The sequence below is a fragment of the Palaemon carinicauda genome, chromosome 17, assembly GCF_036898095.1.
Source record: "Palaemon carinicauda isolate YSFRI2023 chromosome 17, ASM3689809v2, whole genome shotgun sequence".
NCBI classification, from domain to species: domain Eukaryota; kingdom Metazoa; phylum Arthropoda; class Malacostraca; order Decapoda; family Palaemonidae; genus Palaemon; species Palaemon carinicauda.
This window is the reverse complement of record NC_090741.1, coordinates 48780861-48804166: the sequence shown is the minus strand read 5'-3', so window position 1 is coordinate 48804166 and position 23306 is coordinate 48780861. Positions and strand designations below refer to the sequence as shown.

Genomic DNA, 23306 nt, shown 5'->3' with positions numbered 1-23306 from the left:
CGCCCATTCTCTGATCATCACATTGTTTATACCACTTATTATTAAGTTAAAGATTAATCATTTAATATTTAACTTTAGAATAGAAGTCATTCTTATGACTCCCCCATACTCATGTACTCTCTCTCTTACAGGAGGAGCACGTGAAGTGCGACCACGGCTTCTGTGCAGTGAAGCGCCCGCACTTTTATGGGCACACGGCGTGTAGGACTCACGCCCCTTGTGCCAACAAGAGAGGTGATCTGAAGTTCTGGGACCCGCAGAACTGTACGGTCTGCCAGGAACGCCTGGTCGAGGCGTTCAATAACCCTCCCTCAGCGGAGGTTAGGGACGCTTCTCGAGAGAAGCTACGCAAATGGGTGCGTGGCTTCCAGAAGAACGCCACTGGACCGTACCTTGCCACTGAAGACTTGAGGGCCTTACTGTTCCCAAAGGCATCCCCAGACTCTGTGGTCCCCAAGGATCAGATCCCCACCGTCCAGATCACGGTGGAACCCGATGTTGTCATGCCCCAGTCCATGCACGAGTGTCGCCTGGATACCGACAACGCGGAGCGTATGTCGGAGGTGTCGGAGACAACGGAGAGGAACCTCATGGCCGAAGAATTGGACTATGAGGAGGACCGAGTGGAATACGCCGAGTCGGAGAAAGAGGTCGCTCCGCCTTCCACCACCGCCCCAACTCCTACACCGACGGAAGTATCTCTCCCGTCTACCTCCGCCACCCCGGACCCCATTCCAACCAGCGCCCAGGAGATGTTCCGTATGCTCGAAGCTCTTATGGACAAGAAACTCCGTGAGACACACGAATACATCAGGACCATGGGAAGTTCTAAGGAGCCGAAAAGGATTTCGGTTAAGGACCTCCCGGCATGCTCGCACGCCAACCCCTGGAGGTATGCTGAGCATATGCCCATCGCAACGGGCAGGATCTTCGTCAGTGAGAAGGTCGGCTCGGTTGCCCTGGAAGAAGTGGAGTTCTTCCCGAGTTTTGAGGCTTATCCGGACTGTTACGTCCGGCTACGATCCGAACCTGCCTCTAAAGAAGAGACCGAACCTAAGGAGGTGATAGTGTTCGATCTCCCGAAGGCCCAGGCTATGCTGGCCAACGCTTTTAAAAGTAGGGGTTTTACCTGCTCAAAGCTTCCGGTGCTGAGCAAGAAGCACCCTACCTACGTCGCACCTGATGATGCGATCCTCCCCTTCATGGAAAAGGCCTTCGCTGCGGTACACAAGGCAGTGGAAGAAGGGAAACCTTGCCCCGCACTGGAGGAGTGCAGACCCTTCTCCCTGGTTACTCCCCCCGATGTTCGACACTGGAAGGATATCCAGCATACCTTCGTGGTGGGAAAACTAGATCCTGACGTTGCTGGACGTCAGTTTAACGAAGACCTCCCGAAACTTAATGACCATCTCCTTCGTCGGGAACAAGACACGAAGGAAAGGCTCGCCGCATCCATGTCCCTCCAGGTACAGCTTGACGTCATGGCCGGTGACACTAGAGTCCCCGACCACTACATGGTGCTCGCCAAAACGCATCTGGCGACTGTAGTTAAGGACTTGTACAGTTTCATGAAGGCTCGGAGAGCCTGTCGTGAATTCGTGTTCTCAAGTGCCACAGTGAGACACGAACCCCGGAGGCTGATTTCCTCCAACATCTGGGGTAAGCACCTCTTTCCCTCTGATCTTGTGAAAGAGATCACCGACAAGGCCGCCACGGAGAACAGGAACCTTCTCCACAAGTGGGGCATGTCGAAGAAGAGGAAATCCTCTCAGGACGACGGCCCTCAACCTAAGAGGAAATCCTCCAAGCCAAAACCCCAGCAACGTCAACAGAGACGGCAGTTTCCGGGACCCGCTACTTCCCAAGTGGCTGCTCAGCCACAGCAGACCTTTCAGCTGGTCACCCAACCGGTCTTGTCCCAGTCACCAGTTTTCACCCCTGCCTTCGAGCAACAGACGACTACCTTTCGTCCCAAAGGTAGAGGCTCAAGCAGAGGTGCAGGCAGAGACGCATCTCGCCGTCCCTCCAGAGGCAGAGGAGGAAGGTGAGCTAGCGGCCGAGGCAGTAAACCCTCGGGACACCAGAAGCAATGAAGTGCTTCCGGTGGGAGGAAGACTCCGCCAATTCCAGGATCGTTGGACCTTCGATCCCTGGGCACACAGCATCGTCAAGAAGGGTCTAGGCTGGAGTTGGACTCAACCACCCCCAACCTTCCAGCAATTCTTCCAACAATCAACCCCCCTTCTGGAAGAATATGTCCTAGATCTCTTGAACAAGAAGGTGATAAGGAGGGTAAAGTCAACCAGGTTCCAAGGGAGACTGTTTTGCGTCCCCAAGAAGGACTCCGACAAGCTCAGAGTCATTCTAGACTTATCCCCCCTCAACAAGTTCATAGCGAACAACAAGTTCAAGATGCTGACTCTTCAACAGATAAGGACCCTTCTGCCTCGAGGTTCTTACACGGTCTCCATAGACCTGGCGGATGCCTACTGGCACGTTCCAATGAACCACCACGCTTCCTCCTACCTAGGATTTCGACTCCAAAGGAAAAGCTACGCCCTCAGGGCCATGCCCTTCGGCCTCAACGTGGCCCCTCGGATCTTCACAAAGGTGGCGGACGCCATAGTACAACAGCTCCGCCTCCGAGACGCCCAGGTGATGGCCTACCTCGACGACTGGCTAGTCTGGGCTCCATCGCCCGAGGATTGTTTAAGATCCTGCAGCAAAGTCACCCAGTTCCTAGAACACCTGGGATTCAAGATAAACGCGAAGAAATCTCGTCTCTCTACAGCTCAGAAGTTCCAATGGTTAGGAATCCAGTGGAACCTTCAGTCACACCGCCTTTCCATCCCCCAGAAGAAAAGGAAGGAAATAGCAGGGTCTGTCAAGCGACTGCTGAAATCCAAACAGATCTCAAGACGTCAGCAGGACCGAGTTCTAGGCTCTCTACAGTTCGCCTCAGTGACAAACCCAGTGCTACGTGCACAGCTAAAGGATGCCGCGGGAGTCTGGAGACGTTCTGCATCCATCGCTCGAAGAGACCTCAAGAGACGGCTCCCAAACAGACTTCGGCTGCTCCTCAAGCCGTGGTCGGAAGCAAAGGCCCTAAAAAGGTCCATCCCTCTTCAACACCCACCTCCATCACTCAACATCCACACGGACGCTTCGCTGGAGGGTTGGGGAGGTCACTCCCACCAAAAACAGGCTCAAGGCACATGGTCTCCCCTATTCAAGACGTTTCACATCAACATCTTGGAGGCCATGGCGGTCCTGCTAACGCTGAAGAAACTCTCCCCGCCTCCCTCGATCCATATTCGTCTAACCCTAGACAACTCGGTGGTAGTTCGATGTCTCAATCGCCAAGGCTCAAGATCGCCCCAGATAAATCAGGTGCTTCTGACAATCTTCTGTCTGGCAGAGAAGAAGAAATGGCATCTGTCTGCAGTTCACCTACAAGGATTCCGCAACGTGACGGCGGACGCTCTATCTCGGACAAGCCCGATAGAGTCGGAATGGTCTCTAGACGCAAGATCATTCTCCTTCATCTCTCACCAAGTCCCAGAACTTCAGATCGATCTCTTCGCAACGAGCGACAACAATCAACTTCCTCGATATGTGGCCCCGTACGAGGACCCCAAGGCAGAAGCAGTGGACGCCATGTCACTGGACTGGAACAGATGGTCCAAGATCTACCTGTTCCCTCCCACCAACCTTCTGCTGAAAGTCCTCTCCAAGCTGAGAACCTTCAAAGGGACAGCGGCCCTAGTGGCTCCCAAGTGGCCCCGGAGCAATTGGTACCCCCTGGTCCTGGAGCTGCAGCCCATGCTGATCCCTCTCCCGGGCCCAGTTCTCTCCCAGCAAGTACAGAAGTCGACTGTCTTCGCTTCATCATCGAAAATCAAGGACCTTCATCTCATGATTTTCTCTCCCTAGCCGCGAAGAAAAGGTTTGGGATCTCAAAGAAAAGTCTAGACTTCCTCGAGGAATACAAGACCGAATCCACAAGACGGCAATACGAATCATCCTGGAGAAAATGGGTCTCATTCGTCAAGGCAAAAAATCCTACGGAAATCACCATTGATTTTTGCATGTCCTTCTTTATTCACCTTCATGGACAGGGCTTGGCAGCCAACACAATTTCTACTTGCAAATCGGCCTTGACTAGACCACTGATGTATGCCTTCCAGATTGATCTGTCCAACGACATCTTCAATAAACTGCCGAAAGCATGCGCTCATCTACGCCCAGCACCCCCACCAAAACCGATCTCCTGGTCTCTGGACAAGGTGCTCCATTTTGCCTCCAACTTGGACAATGATTCGTGCCCTCTCAAGGATCTGACTCAAAAAGTTATATTTCTTTTTGCTCTTGCCTCAGGAGCCCGAGTCAGCGAAATAGTGGCATTATCAAGGGACGAGGGTCACATCCTGTTTACAGACTCAGGAGACCTTACCCTCTTCCCGGATCCGACGTTTCTCGCCAAAAACGAATTACCCACCAAAAGATGGGGCCCTTGGAGAATATGCCCCCTGAAAGAAGATGCCTCTCTATGTCCAGTAGAGAGCCTCAAGGTCTATCTTCGTAGAACTTCGGACTTTGGTGGAGGCCAACTCTTCAAAGGAGAAACATCGGGCAGCGACCTGTCACTGAAACAACTAAGAGCGAAAATCACCTACTTCATTCGCAGAGCGGATCCTGACAGTACACCCGCCGGTCACGATCCTAGAAAAGTTGCATCGTCTCTGAATTTCTTTCGGAGTATGGATTTCGAAAGCCTTAAGAGTTTCACAGGCTGGAAATCCTCGCGTGTTTTCTTCAAACATTATGCGAAACAAGTGCATGAAGTCAAACATTTTGTGGTAGCCGCAGGTAGTGTTATGAAACCTGCACCTAACTCTGCATAGAACAGTGAGTTACTTGGGACTCTAACTCCTCGGGTGCCTATGTTGACCCTCGCATGATACGTAGTGATTTAAAAAACACTTAGTGCTTTTTCATATACTGTTCTTCTCCCAGGTGAAATGTCATAGTCGTCACATGAGTGCCGCATGCCTAGAGCATGATGTGTTTTACTTTTAAAGACTGACGTTCCTCTGGAACGAGTGCCTACTAATAATTTGAAATTCTCTTTCAGATTCAAGAGCAAGTCTTTCATTACTATGTACATTATAATTTGTTGTAAATTACTTTTACATATTTATTGCATTTATTTAACATATTCTGCAATTGTGAAATAAAATTTCTATTTTATTACTTGTGCGTCTCAATCCGCTCCTACTTATACTATGAAATATATGACTGTCATAGTTTTATTATCCCCTTCCTCTTATAGTCGATGAAGATTACTAAGGATTCAACCCTTATGATATACTCACCTCTGCAATGTAATATTCCTACACGAATACTTACTTACATCATACCTTAGAGACCAGACGATTCTCTATTCACATACAGTGCCTAACCACCACTTGTCTGCCCTTGAGAATGTTCCTATATGAATGCCAACCATTCAGTCTTGTCTCCGAGTTCTTCATGTTCTCCCAGCAAGGTGAGTAGCCCTTCGATGACCACTTTGATCTTCAGCATGGCCCGTGGGGACTTCACTGCCAGGGGGGCAGGAAGTTCTCTTCCCTACGGTTCTTCTATTAAGATTACTATGCTAACCTGTTCAAAGCCCTCGGCACTTACACTACAAGGGGAAAATCTACCACGATACTTTGATTCTCTGGTATTCTTCCATCAGGACGCCATGGCTTGACCCCAAAAAACGGATTTTGAGCGAAGCGAAAAATCTATTTTTGGGTGAGATAGCCATGGCGTCCTGATGGACCCTCCCTGCTACTTCGTCCAGTTTTTTCAGGTCCCACCCTGTTCTGCTGTATCATGGTGATCGGCAAGCAACTGGCTTCAGGATGAGGACGGACGTGACGTCATTTAGCAATGGCGCCCGTTTGTTTACGTCTCGAGTACCAAAAGTAGCCACGAACGAGATTAGCTGTGGAACGGCTCCCCAGCTATTCTCCGCCCCTACACATCGAAGTGTTAACTCTATGTGGGGTGTAGATAGCTATGTGGCGCGTTAATACATGCGTCCCCTGTTGATATACGATGTCTTAAAGGGAAACCTTTAGGATACTCGCTCCAGAAGTTAGAATTCTGTGATAACCTGTGGTTAAATTCTCTGGGAATATTTAGTAGTTATATACCCAAGGAAGCTACCAAAAAGGAACCTTCCATCAGGACGCCATGGCTATCTCATCCAAAAATAGATTTTTCGCTTCGCTCAAAATCCGTTTATTTTTTCAGTTCATAGTTCTTATGTCAGTATGTTACTCCTATAAGTCTACCTATGTATACTGCACCTTTAGTTGGTCATTTAATTATGCTATTCTCTACATCTAGCTTCAAATATGAGCTTTATAGAAAAGCAAAATATTAATTAATTTCTTTATATAATAGGGATTATTTTGCCTACCCGAATAAGACACAAAGATGTCAAAGGTTAGATTATTCGCAAATACAGGAGTGGTCCATTCCCAACTTTTCTCTTTCAGTGAACTTCATTTTCCTTTTTTCACACCCGTTACCTTTAGATTGTTTTCCTCCCTCACGCTCAGCTTGGCAAGTTACTCTTGTCCCTTCTCAGCTAAATTTAGGGTAAGACAAAAAATGTTTAAAACTGCTCTTAATACTGTACGTTTGGACGTAATAAAAAAATCCTGCTTCCCAAGTCTTGAAGCTAAATATTTTCTGCTTCAGGTACTGATTCATCTGTAAAATTACAATACAGGTATAGCCTTTAGAAGGCAATATGCACAAGAATTGTTTATGCAATAAGATGATTTAAAAGTGGATGGATGATCCTTATATAGAAATGTATTCTAAACATACACCTAATTGTATTCCTGGTCAGAAATGTATTATAGATTTGCAGGATGTAGGAGAGTTTGAGAAGTGATTTTTCCTCTCAGTCTACAGTATTAGAAGTACAGTGAACCCTCGCTACTTCGCGGTTCGACCATCGCGGATTCACCACTTCGCAGATTTTTTCCATAACCCATATATATACAGTATATATATATATATATATATATATATATATATATATATATATATATATGTATGTATGCATGTATTTATGTATATATGTAGGTATGTATATGTGTATACATATAAATATATATATATATATCTACACACACACACACACATATATATATATATATATATATATATATATATATATATATATATATATATATATACTGTATATATATATATACATATATATATATATATATATATATATATATATATATATATATCTATATATCTAAAGTAGGAAGATGTGATGTAGTTCTAAGGGAAAAGTATGGGAAATATGTCTGGGTAATAAGCAAAGCTGTACCTCCAGTTTGTTTCTACATTATGATCAGAGATAAATGTAAACAAAACATTGGTTGCCATTTTTTATCGTGCTTTTTAGCATGTTTAGGAAATGCATGATATAAAATCACCTTTAATATTTGTGCCTGTTTTAGTTTAGGGTACTGTAGTACATGCATTAAGTGTTCTGTACATTAAAGGGTAGTTTGTTAACAGTAATACATACAAGGGAAGGTTTTAAAAGTCTGAATATACATGTTGAATAAATAGGTAAATATGGTGTCACTACTTCGCGGATTTTCACCCATCGCGGCCGCGACTGGAACCTATCTACCGCGATAAACGAGGGTGCACTGTATCTGAATTGCACTATTTTAAAGAATTGCCAAGTTATTCTTGTATATAAATGCATTTTGAGCCTCATGATTTCTTGGCACAACCATCTGCAAGTAAGCTTTTTGAATAGATACCGAGTCTTCTTAGATTCTAAAAAGATTTATAATTGTTATTTTACAAAATGACCGCGGAGGTAGCAGCAGTAGGGGATTCAGCATTATGAAGCTTCATCTGTGGTGGGCTGTGGCACCCTAGCAGTACCAGCTGAACTCGGTTGAGTCCCTTGTTAGGCTTGGAGGAACGTAGAGAGTAGAGGTCCCCTTTTTTGTTTTTGTTTCATTTATTGATGTCGGCTACCCCCCAAAATTGGGGGAAGTGCCTTGTTATATGTATGTATGTATGTACAAAATGACTAATACTATGCATGTACAATCTTTTACAGAAATATATGCTCAACCTGCTAATTCCTCTCTACAAGTCTGTGGGCTTTGAAGACCGCTTGGACGACCCTCATCTGACGCAACTCAAGCGAGTCAAGGCTCTTTTGTGGGCTTGTGATCTTGGCCATAAAGACTGCGTCAGTGAATCTGTAGCCCTATACAGACTATGGATGAACTACCCAAAGAATACGAGGTAGGCAATTTCATAATCAAAGAGCACCACCATTGTCATATTTGGTTTTTTCTGCTGTGGTTTTGGTATGAAATGAGTTCTCTTCTCTAATTTTGGCCAAATGAACTTTTTGATTTACTTCTCATCCACTTTAGGTATTTATTTGCCTTCATTTGTTATGATATGATGTATATATATAGTTTATAGGTTCATAAATTTTATTGTTACATTGTTCAATATTTTCTCTGCATTTGATCTTGGAATGTGAGTGAATTTAAAGACAAATTAAAAGATATCCACTATTTCATAATCTTAAAAAATATTAAAGTTGTCCATGGCAATAGGGTTATGAAAGTCCTCAAATATATTGTCATTACTGGACAGTATCGCATAAACGATTGAAGAAAATCATACAAAGATTATAAAATTTAGATTTACAAAAGTGATCAATTGTTCATTAATTGATTGAATTAAAAAGGGATTTTGATGAAGGAAAAATCTATTTCTGGGCAAGGAACCTGCGTCTCCCAGTGAAATGCTCCTTAAAGCACCATTTCAAAGGTATAAATACTGCTAAATATACCAGAGAAAAAAGTTGCATGGAATGCTAAGAATATATCCAGCTCGCTCACCCCTAAAGGGTGTCGGTATTAAAACTGGGGCGAGTGATACTACTACCAGAGGTTTCTCTCCAATTAGACTTCTCCCTCCTCAAAATCCCCTGTTATTACGAGGTGTCCTTCACTACAGCTACTGCCCCCACCACCACCACCACCACTACCTATCCTTCTCCCATTATTCCTCGTTAGCACCCGTGAACGTTCGGACGTGTTTTTCGTAGGGATCTGTAAGCATAATTTTCATGATTAATGTAGTCCTGCTTATTCCAAAAGATGCAGTATTTTTTCACATATAATTGACCCTTTTTTTTTTTATACTGTAAAGCAAACCTGTTTCTTTCAGCATCATCTCTCCCAACGTTAAGTCTGTCGTTTATTGCACAGCCATCTCTGAAGGAGGGGAAAAAGAATGGAATTTTGCATGGGAGCAATATCTTGATTCAAATGTTGCCAGCGAAAAGTCTAAGCTACTTGGTGCTTTGGGTTGCAGCAAAGAAATCTGGATTATCTCTAGGTAACGGAATTAATTGTTTATCATATTTTAGAGTATATGACAACCCAGGATCCATTTTTGTAGTCAGTATATAGTTTCATAGGTAATTATTTTTATGATAGCCAACGGAGATTTATTATATTTGTACTCGCCTTGTGCTCATATTACTACTCTCTTGAAGCGGTTTATATAAAACTTTAGCCCAAGACTGAAAACTCTCTGCATTCTTTCCTTTCAATAGGCTTAGTCCTCTAACACGGTATTGAGACAATCTAGCAGTAACGTGTTTGCCTCGCATTCGCGTGGCAAGAGATCGATCCCCGCCCAGGGCCGTGAGTTTAAGCTATTTACTGGGGAGGCTACTGCTGTGGTAGGGCACCACAGTGAGGGGTTGGGTTTGCCCGGCTGACGTTCTGGTGAGCATCTATTCTGATGGAACTGGAACTGAAACCAGACACCTTTAACTTTTAACCTTTAAATGGCGGTAACTTTGGCTTGGGTACGTCGTAGATGGTTTGTTTTTCTCTTTCGAAGTTGAAACTAATTCCCTTTCCTCTGACATCATTAGTCAGTGAGAAAGAGGGTGGGTATGCGTTATATAAACAACAGGTGAGTATAGAAATAATAGATTTTATTTTTCAAATTCTATTTATTACTGTGAAACTCCCCTAAGGTTCAAAATGCTGACTCCCACAGCTTGATGGAGGTGAGGTGGATCAGGGATAGGAAATTTAAAGTACTAAATCTATAAATTTATTTAGCCCCTGAGACTCACCTCAGAGCTTAGTATCACAGAAAAAAATATCTTAAAAAAAAGTCTATAATAACGAGTCTCCATATTGTGTTTCCAAATACAACCCCACATTCAAACTATCTTATTTATATATATTATTCAATACCGTATATTCCAAAAGAAAAATATAAACCTTAAATTAGTAAGATTTACACAATTAACAAAAACTCTCATGTAGACCAGATTACTTGCAGTTACTACAGCACCTAAAGCCAAGCAATCTTGATAAGAAAACATGGTTTCTTTCAAGATACTGCAGTTCTTAGTGAAAACCAAATTTGCATGCCAAGTAGCTACTGCTAGGACTCTTTCCAAGGAAAAATTGCGACTGAAATTAAGAGGGGTAGGTACACTTCTAATATCATGAACCCTAACCTTCAAGTCTTTCATCTGACTTGGATCTAATTCTGAATGATCTTGTGATCAAACTCTCTAAGAAGAAAGGACATGCAGTATTATTTTTGGACAGAGAACGATTCAAAATCCTAACCCCACAAAACAAATTAGGATCCTTTCCCTAATGTCAGCAATCTTGTCTAAATAACACTTGATAGCTCTCAATGTGGTAACATCCCTGGCTGGTAAATGCCAGACTGGGGTTCGAGTCCCGCTCAAACTCGTTAGTTTCTTTAGTCGCTGCAACTTCATTCTTGTCAGCTAAGGATGGGGGGTTTGGGGGAGCCTATAGGTCTATCTGCTGACTCATCAGCAGCCATAGCCTGGCCCTCCTTGGTCCTAGTTTGGCATAAGAGGGCAATGTCACTGTCCCTTGCCCCTGCCATTCATGAACAGCCTTTAAAACCTTTGAAGGGACAAAGAAATCTATTCTCTGATGTAATGCTAACTTCCTTTTCCTTCGTCTTAAAATCATTCTTAGTTTGGAGTGTATGTACAAGAGATAAAAGCATCTTATTTTCCCCAAAAAATTACATTAGAGTGCTAGAAAGAGTGTGTAATTTACTAATGTGTTTAACTGAAACTAAGTCAAACAGGATAAAAGTTTTAGTTGTGAGATCAACCTTTTATTAACAGAAAGATCTTCCAAAGGATAAAAGCCCTTTGGATATTGTGATACTGTACAACATATAGATTTTAAAAAATCATTGTGACAACAAGAAGTTTTTCAATATTAAAAGACCTAAATACATCCGCAATAATATCCTACCTGTAGCTGGTAGATTCAAGACTATAGTCAATTTCTTTTAGCGAGGCATATTTGCAGCGACTCACAGCAGTGCCCTTTTAGCTCGGAAAAGTTTCCTGATCGTTGATTGGCTGGACAAGATAATTGTAACCAATCAGCGATCAGGAAACTTTTCCGAGCTAAAAGAGCACCGTTGCGAATCGGTGCAAATCTGCCTCGCTAAAAGAAATGGACTATAGATGTTTGAGTAAATTGTTCAGTATTGATATATAACTCTTAATAGTTGAAATGAACATTTGTCTTTTATAAAAAGAAAAGTAACAGTATTATCCAAACTAGTTCTAGTCACTTAAACATACCTTGTCTTAAAATTAACCTTGACTTGGAACATTTTAGTAGATGACCTTTTGAAACCTAAGAGGTCAAAAACCTGTTGTCTCAGACAATACAGAGGATAGTCTCCATGCGGTAAGCTTTATCACAAATGGGTTTGGATGCACTGACCTCAAAATCGGTTGTCAGAGAAGACAACAAAAACCACAGATTTATTAATATCTTTGAGTTCAAAAAGGGAGTCAGAGTCATTCTACTATTTATAGACATTATGTATTTGCCACATATTTCAAGACACTAATTTATATAGACCATTCATTTAAAGAATCTGTTTTTTCTCAACTGATCTGCTAAGATGTTTAGTTTGCCTGGAATAAGCAGAGAGAGAGGGACTATGCCTCTCTAATTTGTCCAAGACAATAGAACTTCTGTTATCAATACATGGGATTCCGCCGTATTTCCTCCTATTTCCGAATGCTGTCCTTCTGTGTGAAAAAGATTCCACTCACTTCCCTATTACAAGCAACTCCTAGGCCTGAATGGCATTGAACACCTGAAGTTCCAGGCAGTTGATATGAAGAGTTGATTCTTTCCTTGTCCACTTCATTGAAAGATGGAGAAATGTAAAGTATCAGCCCATCCGTCTCGTGAAGCATTCGTGAAAGGAGAGGTCTGAATACCTCACTTCCAAGGACCCCTGTAATAACCAACGAGGATCATCACAACGGCATAGTAGTTGAAATTAGTTCATCACTATAGTCAATTTCTTTTAGCGATGCAGATTTGCACCGACTCGCAGCGGTGCCCTTTTAGCTCGGAAAAGTTTCCTGATCGCTGATTGGTTGGATGAGATCATTCTAACCAATCAGCGATCAGGAAACTTTTCCGAGCTAAAAGGGCATCGCTGCGAGTCTGTGCAAATCTTCTTTGATAAAAGAAATGGACTATAGAATACAAATTGTGGCTAGATCAGATATCCTGTTCCAATTCCAATTGAAATTATACTCTATGGGAAAACTCTCATCTTTAGGTGACCCATTGGAACAAATATCTCTAAAGAAACTATGGTCCCTAGTAGTTTCATCCACATCTGAACTGACTTTGGCTTCATTCTTGTGAAATTTTCCAACATAACAAGAAAAGAGTTTTTTTCTGCTATTATACATACATACATACATATACCAAGGCACTTTCCCCAATTCTGGGGAGTAGCCGACATCAACAAATGAAACAAAAACAAAAAACGGGACCCCTACTCTCTAGGTTCCTCCAGCCTAACAAGGGACTCAACCGAGTTCAGCTGGTACTGCTAGGGTGCCACAGCCCACCCTCCCACATTATCCACCACAGATGAAGCTTCATAATGCTGAATCCCCTACTGCTGCTACCTCCGCGGTCATCTAAGGCATCGGAGGAAGCAGCAAACTTAATGGCTACACCTGTTGAACCTGAATCCTCTCCAATGAAGCGCTGAAAAGCAGTCAGCCACCCAGATATAAAAGAACCTTGATTCCTAGCAATCATATCCATTTCGAAAAGGAAGTCATCATCCATGTAAAGTCTTGGGAGCGGTTCTGTGACCAAAATGCAGTCACTCGAATTGGTAGTTCTTCAAACATTACTAGCTGATGGAGATTCCTTGAATTTTGGTGAATAGGAATGCGAAGTACACATCTGTTGAGTCTATTGAAACATCGTCTCCTTTCCTTACTGTTCCTAGGACTGTCAAGGGGGTTTCCACCAAAATCTTGGTGAGAACTTTTAATCTTATTAGAAGTGAAAAATCTAGAACTAGTTTTCAACCTCCCAGTCTTTTGGAGACTAATGTACCTAATGTCCCACATGCTTCAACTAACCGCATGGAGACCATCCACCATATCCCCAAAGAAAAATGGTTTTCTAGGCCTTCTAGACTCTTCCAAGAGACATTTTACCAATATTTTGGATTAAACATGATGCCATGTCTATTTTGATGGGTGCAAATCCAGGAAAATATCAGTGATTAGTTCTAGTTTGAACACTGTTGTTAAGTTTCTATGTTTTCTTTTCTATGAGAACGAAATTATTCCTGCTGTTAATACCCTTCTCAAATATCTAAAATTGGCTTTATCTGCTTCAGGTATAATTGCGGATATCTAAGATCTTTTAATATTAAGAAACCTCTGGTTAACAGGTCATTTCGTTGGAATTTAGATGTGGTGTCACAATATTTGAAAATTCTGTATATTGAGCCTTTAGAAGACCTCTCTTCAAAGGATCTTGCCTCTAAAAATTTGTTTCTCTTGGCCTTGGCCAAAAGTATTCATGAACTTCAGACTCTCTCTAAGGAGGTGTGTTTTTAACTGGATAGAATTATTTCATCTCTCTTGTTTACCTTTAAGGCCAAGAATAATTGCAAAGTAAAGAGTCTCTGTTTTTCCACATTCCCTCCTTAGAGAGGGATGGCTTTCTTTTTTCTATTAGGGCTATGAAGATTTATCTAGACAGAGCATAGGATTGGGAAGAAGGTTTCTGATTTGTTTAGTAGAATTAGGTTACCAAGAATGATATGTAATAAGGCTTTAGTAACGGAGCTCAGATTTAATTGGATTCAGGACAAGTGAGAGAATTGAAAGTTCAGGTTCATGATAAGGGTGCTGCGACTTCCCTTAATTTCTGTAAGAATCTATCTTCGGAAAGGGTTGTGACAGCAGCACAGCAGTGAACCGCATCTATGTTAGCCAAGCATCATTTAAAGGAAGTCTGATTATTACAGTATTATTATTATTATTACTTGCTAAGCTACAACCCTAGTTGGAAAAGCAAGATGCTATAAGCCCAGGGGCTCCAACAGGGAAAATAGCCCAGTTAGGAAAGGAAGCAAAGAAAAATAATATATTTTAAGAACAATGACATTTAAATAAATATTTCCCATATAAACTATGAAAAGTTTAACAAAATACGAGGAAGAGAAACGAGATAGAATAGTGTGCCCGAGTGTACCCTCAAGCAAGAGAACTCTAACCCAAGACAGTGGAAGACCATGGTACAGAGTTGTTGGGCTCCAAGTCCTTTGGTAGCGGCAAGTGATTTGGTAATGTAATCTGGTAATTAGGATTTACAGTAATTGGTAGTGGTCAAAGTACTTTTAATTTGGTGTCAATTATTAGCAATAGTTAGATTAGGCTTTCTTAATCTGGAATAGAGCTCTTGTCAAAGATGAGAAGTGTTCTCAGAAGTCTTCATTGACTCTAATATACAGGACCTTAAGTGAGAAAAGAGGTTGGGTTTTTTAATAGTTATTGGTTTAGTTTCTCTTTTTCCTCACTTTCCCTCTCCTGTTAATTGTGGGATGCAGCCGTATAAACCAAAGGTGAGTTTCATAGAAATGATTGAATTTCTAGCAATGAGATTAATTATTTATATGCCCGCCTAAGATTACATGTCCCCCCACTCCACTGATTAAACAAGGTAAAAAAATTGTTGAATTCAATTCAACTTCGTAAACTGAAGTATGGACCTTGCTTCTTGCCAGACAGGGCCGTCCTTATGGCAAAAGTATGCTATGGGGTTGGTTAGCAATGGTGAGTTTGGGAAAACGAAAGTTTTTGAAAGACGTCCATGCTGGAGCAGCTTTTCAAATATCAAGCCATATGGTCATCAGGGGAGTATATACAATATATAGTCAGTTTTATTATTAAAATATTATTTCTGGGCTCCACCTGTGCCGCTCCGTGAAATGCTCATTTTGCATCTATTCTAAGGTATATAACTGCTATGAATTTACCAGAGAAAAAAGTTGCATAGGAATGCCAGGGTTGAACCCAGCTCGCTCACCTATTTAAGGTGTCGGTATAACTGGGGCGTGATAAATCACAACCAGAGGTCTCGCACCATTTATATATCTCTTCTTCAATCTCGCCCCAGAAATAGATTTTTCCTTCGTCAAAATCCCTTATTTGTACCATTATACCGTATTTGCAATTACTGTACAGTGTGTGACTTTGCCCTGACTTTTTTATTTTTTTCCAGAAGTTCAGATTCTGTAGCGATTAAATATTCAAACTTATTTATTCTTTATTTATTTGTCTTTATCATGGCTTTTCTCTTTTAACATAAGTGAGCATTCTGTTCTAGCATTTTAATGGCTTGTTTGACTTGTGCCATATGACTGTCAACACATTTTTAATATACCACTATGATTACTCCTGCTCCAACTGCCACTACAATTTAGCTCCAAAAGTGGTAATGTACTGATTTTACCCTTTATACTTCATGTGATGTTGCACCACAACCTCAGAGATTTGCGCTTTTCTGAAAAATTCTATCTAGTGTACTGTATTGATTTTCCATCAGGTAATACATTGAAACCTACCACTTTTTCCTTTATTTTTCAGGCCTACACATAGCCTCTTCACTTAATGTCTAAGTGCTAAGCCTCCCCACCTCACCTGCTCTCTCTCTCTCTCTCTCTCTCTCTCTCTCTCTCTCTCTCTCTTTCTTCTTCTTCTTCTTCTTCTTCTTCTTCTTCTTCTTCTTCTTCTTCTTCTTCTTCTTCTTCTTCTTCTTCTTCTTCTTCTTCAATCACGGCCTTTATACCCTTACCACAAAATATTGCATTCATATTAATGAAAATAAGCTCCCTCTCGCAGGTATATGAAGATGGCGTTTACAGCGGACAGTGGCATCAGAAAGCAAGATGCTGCTGTGGTCTTTTCATCAGTTGCACGTAATAAAGTTGGAAGGTATCTAGCCTGGAATTACCTTCGAGACAATTGGAAGATGATTACCGAATAGTAAGTACCACGGTGCCATGGAAATGCTCTGTTTTGAAGAGCTATTGCATTATATTTAGGGAAAAAGTTATAACTACAAATTATAAAGTATTGTCTTTATAATAAGTACCACAGTGTCATGGAAGGCCTGTATTCATGGAAGAACTATTGCATGTTTGTGGAAAAAGTTATAACTACAAATTATAAAGTATTGTCTTTTTAATAAGTACCACAGTGTCATGGAAATGCTCTGTTCATGAAAGAACTTTTGCATAATATTTGGGGGAAAAGCTATAACTACAAATTATAAAATATTGTCTTTATAATAAGTACCACAGTGTCATGGAAGGCCTCTATTCATAGAAGAACTATTGCTTGATATTTGTGGGTAAAAAGTTATAACTACAAATTATAAAGTATTGTCTTTTCAACATTGTTTTCTGTATTTGTAAAAGACAGGTTATAATTTCAATATTTTAGGGATTTAAAAAAGTTTGATATCTTAAAAAAAAGTATTTAACTTAATTATGGTAGAATGGCTGTTCAAATTATGAGATTATAAGTTCTTATAGCATTTTGCCTCTTCAAAAAAAGAAGTTTGCCTTTTATGTTTTTATGTAAAGTTAGCAGTTTTCTAATTACAAGATATAAAACCTTTTTAGTCATTGAAATTTTTTTGTAAAATCTGTTTACTTATTTTCTGGTAAAAATATTCTATTTTAAGAAATTCCTTGGGGAATATCTGGTAAAATACAGCTTCTAGAATGATATAGGTACAGTATATATACAAACTTAATTCCAGTATTGCCTACATAATATGTGAAGCGAAGGCTACAGAGTTATAACATTTGTTTTACAAGTGTGTCAATAAAGAATATAATTATTTACAGCTATGGATCAGGGCTCTTTGGTATAGCTCGACTCATCACAGCGACAACCGGTAAATTCTCCACAGAGTTGGAATTGAAAGAGGTAATGGATGCCTGCTAGAATGACCCTACTGTATTTTGACTACAGTGTGGAATCAGCTGGTCTCCATCGTATGGCTTTTTTTAACACCCTGCGCATCCGTAGTACATTGACATTTGGCGCTACACATGGCCTTGCTGTTGTACCATTTTTCCTGCAGATTTGAAGACCATCCTTCCTTCACTGTCCTATTTAATAACTATTTTTTTGGTGTGAAAGTGACATCTTATCTTTATCATGAAACCATCGCTATTTTACCTTTTTTTCCCTCAGGTTTACGCTTGTTTAGCTGCTCTTCTGCTTGATTATTTTTGGAGTTGAAATGCTGTGTGATCTCCAAGGACTTTCCTGTAAAAGACTATAACAGGGAATCCAATACAAACCCCCAATTTCTCTTAAAGATTTGCATATAGACTTTGACTTTTGTTGTTGATTTATCCAATTTATAGTCATGGGTTATGATTAACCCTTTTACCCCCAAAGGACGTACTGGTACGTTTCACAAAAGCCATCCCTTTACCCCCATGGACGTACCGGTATGTCCTTGCAAAAAAATGCTATAAAATTTTTTTTTTCAAATTTTTGATAATTTTTTGAGAAAATTCAGGCATTTTCCAAGAGAATGAGACCAATCTGACCTCTCTATGACAAAAATTAAGCCTGTTAGAGCAATTTAAAAAAAATATACTGCAAAATGTGCTGGGAAAAAAATAACCCCCTGGGGGTTAAGGGTTGGGAATTTCCAAATAGCCTGGGGGTAAAAGGGTTAATAACTATTTTTTTGGTGTGAAAGTGACATCTTATCTTTATCATGAAACCCTCGCTATTTTACCTTTTTTTCCCTCAGGTTTACGCATATTTAGCTGCTCTTCTGCTTGATAATTTTTGGAGTTGAAATGCTGTGTGATCTCCAAGGACTTTCCTGTAAAAGACTATAACAGGGAATCCAATATAAACCCCCAATTTCTCTTAAAGATTTGCGTATAGACTTTGACTTTTGTCGTTGATTTATCCATTTTCAATATTAAACTTACCCGATAATCATGTAGCTGTCAACTCTGTTGCCCGACAGAATTCTATGGAGGGATACGCCAGCTATCACAATACTAGAAGGGGGTGTTCTTACCAGCGCCACCTGTGGCCAGGTACTCAAGTACTTCTTGTTGACACCTCCTCAATTATTCCTCTGTCGTGCTTCTGACAAGACGTTCTGGGATACGCTTATGTTCTTGGAGTATTTTCACGACTTTGGTGAAGTATTTCTCTTTGATTTCGGCTGTCGCTTTACTGGAAACTTCTATTTTAGCTTAGTTAGCTTTTGGAATTAATTTGATTAATTTTGGTGACGAAGAGAGTATGAACTCTCGTTCACCTTTCAATGGCCGACCCTTCCCTTAGACGGAAGTGTTGGTGTCTAAGAGAGTATAGACTCTCTTTCTTAATTTTGCTTAACAAAAGTTATAGATTTATTTTATATCTCTCCGCCTCTTATAGGCCTCTTCGATTAACTTCCTTTTATTATAAACTTATTAAAATTAATTTTTATATTTGTTTATATTCGACCTTCCTAATAGTAGGCGGTCTTTTCTTGGTACCGAAGTTAATTATCGTGAGCCCGTCATTTCGGTTTTACCTGTTAACATATTATGCTATTTTAAGGTCTTTGAAAGAATTTCTTTGATAGTCTTGTACTTTTTCAAAGTTGAACTAACGTTTTGTTTGTCTCGGCAGTTGTTGACGTTCAGAACGTTTCAACTTGCGCTCTATCGATACGATAGAGAAAGAATGTTCACGGTTTCACGTTGCAGTAAGAGTAACCGTGTCTAGCGTTTTGTTCATTCTTTCTTAACTTAATGGTTTTGATCCTAATAAGGAACTTTCTTTTTGGGAAATATTTCAGTTTTTTCCTTTAACAATAATATGTTTTAACGATATATATGATTGGGCTCTTCTCTCAGGTTCTAAGTCAAGAGAGAGAGAGAGAGAGAGAGAGATAGAGACGGAGGGAGAAAGAGGATAAACGTTTCCCTCAAGCCTGCCAGGCGTACGAGTAACGTCGTTATCGTTTTGCTCTTATCCCTAGTCTCTTTAGGGGAAGAAACTAAACGTTTCTAGAGTGATCTAGTGTTTAGTCTCTTTCCAGCCACTGAATTTTCTTTCATTAGATTTTTCTGTTACATTGTAATTCTGTTTTCGCAATTACTAACTTTTGAGAAGGATAGAATTGCGTGTTTCAGGTACAAACCACTTAAAGTTTCGAGTTCAGTGAAATAAGTGCAAACAGAAATCAAAGTGATAAGTGATTAGTGAAAAGTATGTCAGTGTTATGCGTGAGGGTACTTTTGTGCGCGCCAGTCGTCCTCCCAGTCCGGGACCTCTTGCAAGCTCCCAAGCCCAGGGGAGAAGCAATGTCGAAGGATTAAAGGGTTCGGCAGGCCTTGATCGGCGCACAGAAGTATCCTCGGTGGTTGTGGGCGTGTCTTACAGAGACCGTCACTCCCACCCGCAGACGATTGAGCCCTTATTTTGCTCGTCTGCAGAAGAGATTTAGAGGAGAAATAAAGGCAGAGTTACGCTGGTCTCAGGTCTCAAGACCTCTTAAACGTAAAGTCCAGACCTATGCCAGACGTACGAAGTAAAGTTCAACAACCCGGATGCAGTCATTGGGTTAGCTCTGACTCTCCTCAGTCATCAGTTTGTCGGGCTGAGAGTGCTCCTACACTCCCCCCCCCTATGCTCGCTCCGCCTGATCGCAGTACCACCTGCCAGGCGTACGATGTTGTGGACTCTACTACAGTTCATGCAAGCACAGCTTTCGGACCTGATGCGTGAGTGTCGTGCTGAGAGTGTTGCTCCTCCTCCTCCTCCTGCACCGGTGGTGCACCAACCGCCTGCACCCGTTCAGCCTGTGCTGCACCCGCCTGCACCGGTGGTGCACCAACCGGCTGCACCCGTTCAGCCTGTGCTGCACCCGCCTGCACCGGTGGTGCACCAACCGGCTGCACCCGTTCAGCCTGTGCTGAACCCGCCTGCACTCGCTGCACCCAGTCGCAGCACCATCTGCCAGGCGTACGATGTTGTGGACTCTACTACAGTCCATGCAAGCACAGCTTTCGGACCTGTTGTGTGAGTGTCGGGCTGAGAGTGTTGCACCTCCCCTGCACCCGTTCAGCCTGTGCTCAACCCGCCTGCACTCGCTGCACCCAGTCGCAGCACCATCTGCCAGGCGTACGATGTTGAACCTCTTTCTGTGTTCGCTGTTCCCAGTGTTGTTCAGCCTCAGCCTTCTTTAAGGCAACCTTCGGTTTGGGATCAGGAGGATTACCCCACTCTTCCTCCTCCTCCCCTGGCTGCTCCACCGGTGGTGCAACTCTCGGTGGAGGTACAACCTCTTCCACCTGTGAGTCAGTCTCCTCAGCTGCTGCACCGAGCTCAACCCGTGCACCCTGATCCTGCGCCTCAGACACCTCTGCTTGCGGGAACTTTACCTTGTTCTGCGCAACCTCGGTCTCTTCACGCTCCACTCATACCACAGGAACAGGAACTTTCTGCACCTTCCACTGTTGTTGTTCCAGCTCGTTCTGACTCTGCTGTTCAGCATACCTTACCTCCATTTTCAAACCATGGCAAAAATATGAATCATGAGTTATGAATGTAAGGTAAACATTATGTTGATTTTTTAAACCCCATGCAAGCATGCATAAAGCACTCTAGCACTGGTCATGGAATTTCTGAGGAATGTTAAACGCCATGCACACGCTCTGCTTTCCTTACAGCAGGCTCTGCTTACAGCAGGCTCTGCTTACAGCAGGCTCTGCTTACTACATGCTCAGCATTCAGCATGCTCTGCATTCAGCATGCTCTGCATACAACACATGCTCTACATACAGCATGCTCTGCATACAGCATACTCTGCATTCATCATGCTCTGCATACCTTACCGCATGCTTCTCAACATATCTTGGGTTGTTGCCTACTCACTAGACTGTCAAGCAGTTTCATAACATTGCCTTCTAGTCTGCTGCTTTTGCACCAGTGAACCCTCACTCAGAGAACTTAGCTTTTCTAGGATAAGGTCCCTGTAGATGAGAAAGTTCTTTTCTCCCTCCTTCTGATATTCCCTTGAGGACTCTGTCATTTGGAGGGAGCCTTTAGCTGCATAACCTCTTATGGACTTTTATTTAAGCATAACATGCTTACAGGGAAGGTAATGGTTCCACTTCAGCCGCTAATCCCGTCTGTTACCACACCTGCTCCCATAGACCTTGAGCTGTGTTGCATGACATGCAGTCCAAGCTTAGTCCTTGTTAGAGGATTTTTGTTTACGAAGTCAATGTGTCACGGGGAAGACGTTCAACAACCAACAGAAGGGACTTGTTGTGACGCAGTGCGGCAACCTCAGCAACCCGTTAAGGAGTTGTCTGTACGACCCAGATAGTCTAGACAGATTCGGGTTGTCACTGTACTTCCTCGCTTGCCCATGATTGTCAGTTTACAGACTGTGCAGCAGTATCATGACCTTGTGTCCGGCTCCGTCAGACGACTGGCTTTTAAGAGCTCCCACAAGTCGTCGCTGTCTGGAGATTTTCAAATGGACTATGGATCTGACCAAGAAACTGGGCCTCCTGGTCAATTTTGAGGAGTCTCAGCTCGTTCCATCCCAGACCATTGTTTCCTTGGGTATGGATCTTCAGAGTCGAGCCTTCGGACTTGTCCGTCGGCCCCAAGGATCTTCCAAGCCCTAGAATGCATCCAGAGCATGCTGAGAAGGAACCGATGCTTAGTCAGGCAGGGGATGAGTCTAACAGGGACACTTTCATCGCTGGCCCTGTTCATCGAGTTAGGGAGACTCCACCTCCGCCCCCTTCAGTATCATCTAGCTGCTCACTGGATAAAGGACATGACGCTAGAGACGGGCTCAGTTCGTGTTTCCGAAGAGATGAGGTCTACTCTAACGTGGTGGAAGAACAGCATTCTTCTCAAGGAAGGTCTACCTTTGGCTGTTCAGACCCCCGACCACCGTCTCTTCTCGGACGCATCGGACACGGGCTGGGGTGCGACACTGGACGGACAGGAATGCTCGGGAACATGGAATCGGGAGCAAAGGACACTTCACATCTATTGCAAGGAGTTGTTGGCAGTTCATCTGGCCTTGATAAACTTCAAGTCCCTCCAGCTTAACAAGGTGGTGGAGGTGAACTCCGACTACACCACAGCCTTGGCTTACATCTCCAAGCAGAGAGGGACTCATTCGAGGAAGTTGTTCAAGATCGCAAGGGACCTCCTCATTTGGTCAAAGATCGAAAGCTCACGCTGGTAACGAGGCTCATTCAGGGCGATATGAATGTCATGGCAGATCGCCTCAGCCGTAAGGGTCAGGTCTTCCCCACAGAGTGGACCCTTCACAAGAATGTTTGCAGCAGACTTTGGGCCCTGTGGGGTCTGCCAACCATAGTTCTATTCGCTACCTCGATGACCAAGAAGCTCCTCTTGTATTGTTCTCCGATTCCAGACCCAGCAGCAGTTCGTGTGGATGCCTTTCTGCTGGATTGGTCCCATCTCAACCTGTATGCATTCCCGCCGTTCAAGATTGTCAACAGGGTACTTCAGAAGTTCGCCTCTCACAAAGGGACACGGTTGACGTTGGTTGCTCCCCTCTGACCCGCGAGAGAAGGGTTCACCGAGGTACTGCAATGGCTGGTCGACGTTCCCAGGACTCTTCCTCCTAGAGTGGACCTTCTGCGTCAACCTCACGTAAAGAAGGTACACCCAAACCTCCACGCTCTTCGTCTGACTGCCTTCAGACTATCGAAAGTCTCTCAAGAACTAGAGGCTTTTCGAAGGAGGCAGCCAGAACGATTGCCAG

The 23306-nt window shown here is 42.6% G+C and overlaps 1 protein-coding gene across 1 annotated transcript in view; it reads left to right on the top strand.

The window, feature by feature from the left end:
- Nucleotides 1–23306, top strand: part of LOC137656345 (uncharacterized) — a 239123-nt gene that overhangs the window by 48815 nt on the left and 167002 nt on the right. The window contains exons 14-17 of the mRNA XM_068390517.1: nucleotides 8165–8355; nucleotides 9298–9468; nucleotides 16349–16492; nucleotides 17362–17443. Of these exons, the coding sequence (XP_068246618.1) occupies nucleotides 8165–8355; nucleotides 9298–9468; nucleotides 16349–16492; nucleotides 17362–17443 (588 nt within the window). The remainder of the gene's footprint in view (nucleotides 1–8164; nucleotides 8356–9297; nucleotides 9469–16348; nucleotides 16493–17361; nucleotides 17444–23306) is intronic.